The 11,806-nt window shown below is 37.3% G+C and overlaps 2 protein-coding genes across 2 annotated transcripts; one reads left to right on the top strand and one right to left on the bottom strand.

Annotated features, from left to right (window-relative positions):
- The first annotated feature begins 694 nt into the window (after window positions 1-694).
- Window positions 695-6,075, top strand: si:ch211-10a23.2 (uncharacterized protein LOC567812 homolog). Its single transcript, XM_031733405.2, has 4 exons — window positions 695-782; window positions 1,155-1,240; window positions 2,467-2,647; window positions 5,157-6,075. The coding sequence occupies exons 1-4, from the start codon at window positions 756-758 to the stop codon at window positions 5,298-5,300; spliced, it is 438 nt and encodes a 145-aa protein (XP_031589265.1). The 5' UTR covers window positions 695-755; the 3' UTR covers window positions 5,301-6,075.
- A 1,582-nt stretch (window positions 6,076-7,657) lies between these two features.
- Window positions 7,658-11,677, bottom strand: plek2 (pleckstrin 2). Its single transcript, XM_031733411.2, has 9 exons — window positions 11,467-11,677; window positions 11,217-11,381; window positions 10,441-10,625; window positions 10,258-10,349; window positions 9,950-10,137; window positions 9,709-9,810; window positions 9,228-9,311; window positions 8,925-9,003; window positions 7,658-8,540 (listed from the first exon to the last, which is right to left on the bottom strand). Exons 1-9 carry the CDS (start codon window positions 11,518-11,520, stop codon window positions 8,413-8,415), a joined length of 1,077 nt encoding a protein of 358 aa, XP_031589271.1. The 5' UTR covers window positions 11,521-11,677; the 3' UTR covers window positions 7,658-8,412.
- Between the last annotated feature and the right edge of the window lie 129 nt (window positions 11,678-11,806).

The following is an 11,806-nucleotide window of genomic DNA, read 5'->3' as shown; positions in this document are numbered from 1 at the left end:
CTTGTGTGAAATATCAAAAAGCTTTTAACATATGATATGATGCTGTGATTTGGGCCATAAAACACTGCAGTCAAGCAAAAGCCTCAGTGAGTGGAAAAAACTTTGTGATGATTTCTTTTTTCAGTTAATCCCTTTAGGGGTCACCACAGCAGAGCATCTGCCTTCATCTCACTCATATCCATAGCATCCTCCTTTGTCACACCAACCCCCTCCATGTCCTCCCACCCAAAATCCAGGATTTTTTGTTTTCTCTATTTCTAATAATTAGCCTTCTAACGTTCAAATTTCACAATCAGGATGGTATGATTATTATTCTAAATGAAGTGCTTGATTATTGTATCCAAATATAGATTTACTTATCAAAAAGACACAGCAGAGATGATGACAGAGATGTCATCACACCCTTTACAAAACCTGTTTCAGTGCCTTCACACTCTCTGGTACAGACCACTGCAAATCAAAGGGACCTCAGACATCAAAGAGGAAGACAATTTGTGAGATAACAGTCAACACATATAAGAAAAGCTGACTGACCTTTAACCAGATTCCTTCACTATTAAAAAGAGTGAATGTATGAGTGTGCATTCGGCCGCCCCATCCCTTACTCTCTGTCTGCCTCTCCCACTATCATCACTGGGAGCCAGTCTCTATGACAACGTAGTGCAGGCGGGGTTTGCCAGCTGGAGGCAGAGTCAATCCGTCCTCAGTGTGTATCGCCGCTCCAAACCTCCACACTGCATCACGCCCTGAGTGGAATGGAAGAAAAGGACAATAAAGAAAATGTACGTAGCTTCCGTTTTGCTTTTCGTTTTTTTCCGTTCTTTTAAGCAGCTCGTGCATTGTGACATATCTGCATGCAACAATATTATTTCAATTAGAGCACGCGGTAGATATACAAATATAATTTGTGCAGCTGAGTCACTGACTGTTTAAATCCGGGATCAATAAAGCTATTGTTCCGGCCGGCGCAACAGACTGCAACTGACCGCATATTAAGACATCAGCACGGAGCAGGGATTAGGAGACAGCTTTTATACACTTGTATCCTCAGAATAATAAACTCAAAAAAAAAAAAAAAAAAAAAAAAAGGAGAAAAAAGAGCTGTCTTTTGTATCGCTATAGGCCTCATCTGGCTCATCTCTATTGTTTCACAGGGGGAGTATATCGGAGAGATAAAAGGTGGGCTGCGGCCTTCAATGAAACTGGTTGTGATGGGAATTGTTGACAAAAAAGCCAAGAGGTTAGTGCACACCTGTTTTCATTTTAACCGTCTAGGGGGGAAGTGATTACATTACTATTAAGCTACTGTTGCGCACATTTCAGGATTGCCAATGAAATTTTAGAGAGAAAGATGTTCATTTAAAGCAGCTGATGTCTGCAAGTGCTTATGCCAGTCAGCTAGTTCCTGTTTTGGGAAAATGTCTTGGCAGTGCCAATGCATTTCCTAATTAGGGTTAGTCTGTGAAATGTGCGTGGGAGAGGAGCAAATCCCATGAAATCTAAAGAGTCACTGGAATTTCTTTTGGTTGATAACATCGGCTAGCTATTTTTCCTTAGTAATTTAATAGCCTGAGTGCAATAAGAATTAAAATAAATAAATATGACAGCTTTTATAGTAAGATTAAGCACAAAATAAACTGTGACGGACTTTTTTTAATAAGATTTTTCAAAAAAGTTATTTTTGGTTGAAGTATCTTTAAAGAGTTTGAGGCCAAATGCTGTTAAGTTACAGCTTTGTTGTCCATTTAAGGCTATAGATTTTCTTAGCTTCCCTTGGGAATTTATCCAAACAAAGTGCTAATACACTTCATCCTGATAATAAATACCTCATCATCATCGTCATCATTAAAAAAACAAAAACAAAACTGATGCCAAACACACTTACTTTATTGTGCTGGTTCTCAGAGGGTATGGAAATATATTTAAAATGCTTAAATGCTGAAATTTAAATTGTCACTGACGCAAAGTTTTGTTGTTTTTTCCACATGAAAAAACTGATTTGACAGAAATCTATAATTTGGAAAATATACAGTCTCCTGCAGGAACTAACTAGCATGCCTTTTGCCTGTTGTGTAGATAGTCACTATGTTCTGAAATGGTCTAACACTAATCAATACACTATGTAATTCAGGAGTGGGGACTTAATTTTCCCAATGGGTCACATGAAATTGTGACAAGCTAATACTATTTTTTCTCTTTATAAGCTAGTGGTGCCAGTCTCCACAACAATCCCAGTTTCTTATGTGGCCCCTTGGGAAAATGAATCGCCCACTCCAGATGTAATTTGTTATTCAGTTGTCTCCTTCTTACCTCGTTGACTAATACAACTAATTGTAACAGAGACCAGAAGATGTCACTGTTCTGCTGATGACTGAACTACTTCATTTAGAAGAAAATATGACAGAAAATCTGTCACTCCTATCTTTGAACATTGTCTTTGTTTATGTCTGATTTGGCTTTCTGCAGCATTGAGGTGACTCTTTCCACTAAGCCACAGGAAGAGGAAACCGAGGGTGATGTGGGTCTGCAGTTAAAAGTCAACTTTAGAGATAAGGCTGTCCAAAGAAATGCCCGTTTGGACGGAAAATGGGGCTCTTCTGAAAATACCCTCTCCTTCTTTCCCTTTGCACCTGGAGAATCCTTCAAGGTAAAGGTTAAAGAAAAGATTGTTGGGACAAAATTAAGGAAGGTGGTGGACAAAAACAATATTATTGATAACTTTCAATCTGATTTTAGAAAGTTAAACTCCATGGAAACAGCTCTCCTTAAAGTCTTTTGATGGCTACAGATGAAGTGATTGCTCAGTTGTTGTTTTGCTGGACTTTAGTTCAATTGCCTTTGAAACAGCTGATACTAATTCATCAGCTAAGCCACATGGGGAATTCCAGCCCTGCCTTGGAGTGGTTCACATTACTTTGGGTCACAGCGGGAAATTTTTGTTCTGATGTGGCTGCATTTTCATATGGCGTTCCACAAGGATCTTGTTTAAGTCCCTTGTTATTTTCAATTTTTATTAATTGTTTTAACCCCATTTTTTTCATCATCTGTATGAAGATGACATTCAACTGTACCTGTCCTTTAAAGCTTGGATAAGCAATCCATTTGAACTGACCGTCCTAATGCTATGAATAGTTTGATGGCAAGTAATCGTTAGCGAGTTAGCACAGGAAAGAGACAGAGTGTCTAATTCTTGCTTTGGAGAGCATTTTCCCCAAATTATTGAATGTCTGGGTTCATTCCTATCCACTGCAAAGCTAATCCACAAAATCTTGGGTTCAATTTTGAAAAATTGCTAAACTCAGGACCGTTGGCTAAAAATGTAAACTGGAAAATCTTGTTCATGATCTCACCTCCTCCCACTTAGATTATTGTAATGCTCTATTTTCTTGTGTGTCTAAAGCATCTATTAATCACCTCCAATCTGTCCAAAATGCTGCCGCTCACACTCATAAATTCTCGAATATTTCCCTATTCCTAAAGTGTCTACAATGACTTCCGATTAGGTTTAGATATCAGTTTAAAGTTTGATTCTTACTATTATGACTTTACAAAGTGAGACCCCCACTCACATCAATCTACTCCATCCATATTCTCCAAACTGGAGACCCACAGTTGAGGTCTTCCCGTCAGCTGAAAACTAAGGGAGATTGTGCATTCCAAACCTTAGCACCAAAACTGTGGAAAAGCCTATCTTTCTCTGTCCCCACCACTTTGTGGCACCTTTTTTTTTAAAAAAAGCTGAAAATACATCCATTCAGACAGGCAGAGTAATGTTTCTTTGTTTTGTATTGTTTCACTTGATTCAGGCAAGTTTATTTGACCATGTTTTTGATACCCATACGTATAAAGGACTCCATGACAGCTTCTTGTCTTAAAAACCGCTATATAAAGTAACTTTACTTACTAGGTACTTTTATAATCTCTGGATTAAGACTTCAAGAGTTCAATAAGCTTCAACTTCTACAATGTTAAATGTTGTCCAAGTTTAGTCTGTAAAACGGCATCCATGTATTTCATACTGCTGCACCCAAAGGTGAGAGTGAAACATGGTTCACATGTTTACACAGTTTTATCTTCTTTTTTTTTTTTTTAAGTTGTTACCATAACAACATTGAATCTTGGCTGGTAGTAGTGTGTATGATCTGGCAGTTACTTTTACCTTCATTTTGCATAGTCAGCATTTAAAGCTGCATTATAAGCAACTTCTGTTTGTTTTGCTGCCTCAGTAACAAGTTACTGTTTGCCACTGTTTCCCCAGCATGAGAGAGTGCAAGAGGGGATATGACTGATAGAAAGAAATGCCAGTTATGCTTCTGCTCTGAATTTTCTGCATCATAAAACATTTACAAAAGATGTTTGTGCAAGACTTTAAGTCATGATGCATGGTTGTAAAAATGAATGGGAACTGGACGCTAAAGCCAAAAATGGCAACTGTTCACTTGAATAATAATAATAAAAAAAAGTTTTCTAGCTTCCAGGTTTGCTCATGTTGGTGACTTATAAAAAAATACTCCGTGGACCACAGGGCATTTTTCCATTGCAATATTGGATATAGGCTAAATAGGATGGATATTTTAAGAATAACTGGATAGTGGATGTCCTCTAATCTGGTCATGGAGAGGTGTTATATATTTGTAAAAAGCTATATATCTGTAAAAGCTTAAAAACCAAGCATGTTTGCAGTTGAAGGTACTGTAACAACAGTTTTCCACATAGTTTTACAGTGTCTAATGGGATTTTCCCCCCTGTAATATAATGAATGGCAGCTGGGAAAAAATGTCTACAACTGATCCAGCTTTCCAATCCATCAGCGGTTTATACATCCAGGGGTCTTCCTCAGTCCTGCCTTTGCTTACTGTTTCTTGGCACATTACTGCTACCAGCTGTCAGTTAGTATAAAAAGAAGTAACCATCATGTGGCTGCATGCTTGTGCATACAAGATGTACAAAGCAAAATAGGCCCTACTAACAAAAATAATTCTCTGCCTTGCAGATAAAGGCTGATAGCTCTAGTGTGTTTAACTTTTCTGTGAATGTTATTACTCTTATTAGCTTCTCTGATGCAGCATTAGTTTGTGATTCAGGCTCTAGCAATTTGTTTTTTCACATAAACCTACATGCAAAAACTAACTTTGACTGAATCTATATTTTCTTAGATGGAGATCGTTTGTGAACACCAGCAGTTTCGTATTTTGGTGGATGGACAGCCTCTGTGCGGCTTCACTCACCGCCTCTCCCAGCTTGCCTCCCTCACAGCCTTACGAGTTTTTGGCGATCTACAGCTTACCAAGGTGGCCTAACACCAGCGCCTCATACACAGATACCTAACATGAGGATGCCCTGGGACAGTATACTATACAATAAGTAAGATTAGACTAGACTACTACTTTCTAAGTGCATAAATTTCCCCATGAGGGGAATGTTGTGTTTCCATTTTCAGACAAAGTTACACCTGCCTCGTAATCACATGTTAAGACAAAGTGCCTTCACTAAGATTACCTGTCTGGAGACTTGAAGATCTTGACTGAATGTACCAGTCATTGATCTCTCAAATCAAATGAGGGGAAAGTGATTTTAACTAAAGTTAATTAAGTTATAAAAAATGCGATCTGAGCTCTACTATTTTTCCTGAACGAACATTTGTACAAACATGATGTGTTACATCAAAAATGAAGTTTTTGTGATCTAAGAAAAAGAGATTTCAGGCATTTTGTCTTTGATTTCTCTGGGGTTAACCTTTGAAAGCACTTATGTTTACGAGCGCCCGCATCAAGGTGAATGTTTCTGAAACTGAATACCTAACAAAGATTGTCATTCTGTGCAAACGAAGTACTGTAACAGGAATAATAATGTAAAACAAAAAAACCCTCCATTACTGCATGCCAGTGTGACAGTGTGCTTGTGTCCTGATTAAACACAATGGTGGATGGATGTGAGTCTGTCAGACTTTCAGTTTTTACCAACTTTGGCTTTGAAAACACCCGACAGTTTGTGTGCTTCATTTACAACTAGCACTTTTTATGTGAATGTTTCATAATGACTTTAATTCATTGCAATAAATCAAATTTGTTGTTATGTTTTTGATGTCTGGATTTTTTCCAAAACACAGCATCATCTATCCAGCTTCATATATAGTATTCCTGTGGAAACTGCATCATGATTGCTGTGAAAACAAGCATTTAAACGCCGCCACCTCAGCTTGAGTCATTCAAATAAAGGCTTGAGTCAGCTTGCTGAGTGGGAGTGTCTGTCTATGATTCCTGGGAGTGTCTCATGCAGCAAGCCTGAATTAAAGTCATGGCTGTGACAGGTACCTCTTGAGGCTTTTCTAGTCTGTACTTGTATTAAACTTCCCCTTGATGTCATACCCTTTACTTAAGAAAAAGCACCATTGAAAAATAGGCTCACTATTTAGGGATTGCCAGATTAGATTTATGACTTTTTAAGAAAAATTGGCACAACATAGAATGTAATTTAACGCCAATTGCAAGCTCATGTGGGCCAAAGCATGAAGCTATAACTAAAACCAGTTATAATGATGTCCCCTATAACTGTTTCCGAGCAGTATGTGACTATTAAGTTGTGCACCTGGACAAACTGTAAGAATAAAGGACAGGGCTGCCAATGAAAAGGACTGATTAGTCACCTTTTTGATAAAATACACACCTTTGATACAATAAACCTCCACTACACCGGCAGTAACTGTGATTCATACAGGTTTTATGGTCCTGATAGAAAATGATTAAACAGGCTCCGTAAGCACCATGCACTTGCACATGCTTTTAGTTTCTTGTATGTATATAACTCCCTCCAACAGTATGCAATAGGATACATGTGCTCTTTATATGTAGTTTAGTTTATTTCATTAAACGCTGTTTAATAATGTCTAAAGAATTTCTTTAAGGCATCAAAGTCCAAACTTCTTGTTCAGGCAAAAATGTGTTTGTTTTTGACTGATATGTTATCATGTGATGCATGAATAGGTTGTTTTTCAGTGTTGCATCAAGTCTTTTGAAGCCATTCCAGGTGGAGTCAGCGTAATTATTTATTACACAGGTAGTTTAATCCAGTGAATCACAAAGCATGGGGGTTAGGCCTTATTTACTTTAGTCACAAAAGTAAAGCCGAGGCAAACTTGACACTGTTCAAGCAGTTTGTTTTCCTCTTAAAGCCTTGGCTGTTATTCAAATTAAATAATCTGAGATGTTCATGACAGCAAAATGTCTCTCAAAGACCTCTATCAACCTCAAAGTTGATCATGACTTTCACTTTTGTAACTGATTAAATGTCAAAAATGTTCCAAACCCCTCTTTTCATAGTATTTTTTAATTTTAACTTGTATTTAAGATGTTTTAAGAAAGAATCTTCACTTGAAAACCAGTCAAATATAAAAGGACAAAATACAACCCCAGTTTAAAAAAAAAATAGTGGTACTATGTAAGATGTAAATAAAAAACAAAATGTAAAAATGAACAAATCTCATAAACCCATTTTATTCACAATAGAACGGAGAAAACAAATCGAGTCAAATCAAATCAAAATGTAACATCTCAACAAAAATGTTAGCTATTTTCAATTTGATCGCAGCAACAAGTCTCAAAAAACTTTGGACAGGGTCATGTTTACATCTGTGTAGCATCCCTTCTTCATTTAACAACACTTCATAAATGTCTGGTAACTGAGGAGACCAGCTGTTGTTTTCCAGTTTTTCCTCAGTCATTTTAAATGAGCTTTGGCAAGGAAAAGACGATGGGATTTCTGGATCATGTTCACATACGGCTTCTTCTTTACTTGAGTTTTGTTGATTAGTTGCCGCTTCTTTTTAGTACCACTAACTTTTCCAGCCTTTTGTTGCTGCTGTCCAAACTTTTTTGAGACACAATGCTGCCATTTAACACAAAATAAGCTAATATTTGTCATGAAATTGTAGAATGCCTCAGTTTCAACATCTGATATGGTTTGATTTATTGTAAATAAAAGGCGGTTTATTAGATTTGCAGTGCAAAATATTGCATTCTGTTTTTATTTATGTGGCAGAAAATGGAACTGAGAAAAAAAGCCCTGGAAATGTACAGTAAAATTTTTTGTAAATGTACTTTTCACTACTATGTTGTATAAAATTCAGCAAGAGACACAATGTTCATATAATGATTTTTAATTATTTGCATTTTATTAACACGTAAAAAAAGGTTTAACTTAAACCGATACGTGTATCGGTTTAAGCACTGCTACAACTTTCAAAACATTCATATTCATTCATATACTCACAAAGAAAACAATCAAAACAAAAAATATATTTTAGGCACTAATGTACAGAAATGTTATGGAACCAGTAGCTCTGATACTGCTACACATTCTCTGAATATTTAAATTAAATCTTCTTCACCTGCTGAAACGTGTTTTTAACATGAATCAGCACTGTGTTCTTATTGCATCTATCCAGTCCATTTTCTCCTGGTGAGTTGGCGCCTGGATGAAGTAATGTGTGTCTGTCTGAGTTATAATTTTAAACAAGTTGCCTTGAACGTTGCCTTTAACACCTGAATGGGAAGAGAAAATAAAGTTGGTGAAGTGCATCTGCATAGATATATCAAACCTGCTTTGAATGGAGAGACTGGCAAATAAAACAGACAAAAGCTTAAAATGCTTTTTTATTTCACTGAGCTTTTTGATCTTAAATAATATAAAAGATAAGATAAATTTTATTAGGAGAACAGGTCTGTAATTGGATTACACAGAAACTTAGCATTGATATACAGATAGTGGCTAGTAGGAGCATGTTAGCACACTCACGTTTTTAGTCTTCATCTCAAAAAATGACAAAAACTTAAACATAGTCTTATTTAAACTGCATTTCTGATAGTTGTTGGTCCTATTTTGTAATCGTTTGACAAAACTAAACTAGATATTAGAGGGTAACTCACCTGAGGGAACGCCGTTATCCTCTAAAGATGACACAAGGCACCCTCGCAGTGAGAAACCACCAACAGGGCTGATGTCATCCTGCCAAATGACATAAGACAGGAAGTAGATCAGACTGAGTCACTCATGCAGAAGAATTATTGCTAATTATGAGTAGTTACATAGTTTCCAACACATGAAAACAAAACAGTTTGGGCAGTTCAGTTTCTCTTATCAAACATATTAGAATTTTATATCTTTCATTGTTTAGCTGATTTTAATTTTCTATCAGGTATTTTTCTCATTAGCATTGACTTTGCACTCACCTTGGTCGGATCATAATAGTGAAGGAAAGCAGGTTCTGATCGCAAAACAAACAGTCTGACTTTCCAGTTCTTTCTTCTGTGCCCCTGCATTTAAAGATGAATAAAGTTTGACTAATTCGTTCAAACACAGTGCAAACAAATGACCACCTTTAAGTCAAAGTACATGCATATGGTGCAATGCTCATTTTTGAGCTGCTACGACAGTGTTAATAACATTAGTGAATGGTTGATATATTTAGTTTGTTCAGCATATTCTGTGCCCTCTTTCTTAGGAATTATTTAAATGGTCCAGTCACCCAGCGGTGTTTTCACAACCTGACAACTCAAAGTTGTTATTAATGGCTATTAAGTGACCAATAAAGTCACATCAAATTATTTATTAACTATTAAAACTACTATTCATAATTTAGTTTTCTTGTATAAAATTCATAAATATTATTATTTATAGCATCTTAACACATCTTCAATACAGTATTTTTACCTGTTTAAGCAGATATCCTCTTTTTATCACCTTCCCACTTAGCTCCATTGCAGACAGCGATGTCTCTGCTTTCACACTGCCTCTCTTCTTTAAGCTGTCAGGCTGTAATAAATCACAAAACATGTTCTAAACCAAGAAAATGCCAAGTTTTCGTTTACTCTCTCAGATCAATTTGATTCATTAAATAACATTAATAAGCCACACTCAGTGTTTAGAGCCTGCATTATCCAGTGCTACATACAAAGCTGTATAGAGCAGTGGAGTCATCCATGAATTGCTCGCTGAGGCCGGCAGTGCGAAGTGCCTCCACACTCTTCTGACCAACAGTTCGCAGGAAACCCTCCTCCAACAGGGCCGAGGCCAGCGTCACAGCCTCCACACGGGTAAGAACCAGCTGCATGAACACCAGCCAGTCCACCACCGCTGAACCTGTGGGAGGATCACACATGATAGCACATCCATAATATAAGATCAAAACAGCTTTGCAATTAGTGTGAGGCTGAAAAACATTGCAGAAGGTCAAAGGTGCAGCTTGTTTCAAATGCTCACCTGAGAAGCAGTTACTGTAAGTGCTGCCCTGCTCCACATGGTTGCTCAGCTTGATGCCACTGTGCACGTCATACATTGAGTCCAACACCTTGCTTTTAGAAAGAAGACAAAACAAGATTCAGACATTTGGAACAAACTATACTAAATAAACTCAATTAGGAGACAGTGAAAACTCGTTTTTACCTCAGGTTGATGTTGTTCAACTGGGATTCAGCGGGGTCTGGCTGGTCTGTCTTGGACTTGCCATTGGTCGTTTGCAGTTTATTGACTGCAGCAGTGATATCAGCTGCCCACTCATCTCTCTCCTCCCTGGAACAAGCCTCCAAATAGTGATCCACCCCATGTTTTGTCTGGAGCTTCATCACCAACTGTTACAACAACAAAAAGACAGATGTTTGCTTTAATTGGTGCCAAAAAAGAAAAGAAAAAGAAACGAAAACAAACTGTTCTCGGCAGAGGATGGAGATCAGGTCCAGGCAAAAAAGAAACCTGGGGCAATAAATTCTCTCTCTGAGTGTGGCATAAGCCTCACCTGGAGAAACACACCTTCACAGTGGCTTCTAGCTATAAAGAAATGAACAAAGGACTGACTAGAAAATTAAAGAAACAGTACTGGGAACTATGATATAAAAAGTACAATATTATATAAATGAACATTAAACTCTTTGTGCATACCAGAGTAGAAAATCACTCTGCTCTATCTGCACTTAAAGCAGACTTAAATTTACTAAATAACTTCCATGTTTTTAATAGTTCTTATGGTAATTTTATTATTACATTAAAGTTTCCAACTTTATATGATCAATCCACATACATATTATGTCAGAAAGCATATTTTCTAAATCTTTAAATGAAATGTTGCCTTAAAATCTATGTTTATTTTACCTGTTTTGTAATCTTTTGAATTTTTTGCAACTCACTCTTATTTTATTTGTAGAACCCAGTCTACAGTAACCTACCGGCCGATTTTCATACTCCAGGAAAGGACATGTTATCACACAGTCCTTCAGCAGGATTTTCCCTCGCTGGCATGAGTCCTTTTTACCTCCTTCATATTTGTAATACAACAACTTGTCTGGGGTCAACACAAACCAGCGTGCCTTCCAGTTGTGTACAACATGACCCTGTGAAGAGATGATCCAAAGTTGGAGTTAAAGTTATTAATCATGTCTTATGTGACAGAGAGCAACTCAATGAAATCTGTCTTACCCTTTTCACCAGAAATCCTTCTCGAAGAATATTGACTTGCTTGTCTGTATCCATGCTCCTCACTGTGATCTTGACAACTGAGCTTTGCCTGTACACGTAAGCTCAGGCTTTCAATGCAGACGGTAAATGTGTCACCCGGTCTACACCCACATTCACACCCACACACTGAGCTTGCTAAACACAGTGTGAATAATCACATATTCTGCAATTTCTACTCATTACCACATGAGGGTACTCTGACTCACTTAGAAACTGAGAGACGATGTTTTCTAATGACTGTAGTGCAAATGGCATCCACAGATTTCGTTTTCCATCAGTTATAGTATGTGAAAAATTCAGA

The sequence above is a fragment of the Oreochromis aureus genome, linkage group 19 (assembly GCF_013358895.1).
Source record: "Oreochromis aureus strain Israel breed Guangdong linkage group 19, ZZ_aureus, whole genome shotgun sequence".
In the NCBI taxonomy this organism is placed as follows: Eukaryota; Metazoa; Chordata; class Actinopteri; order Cichliformes; family Cichlidae; genus Oreochromis; species Oreochromis aureus.
This window is presented reverse-complemented; position numbering and strand designations above follow the sequence as displayed.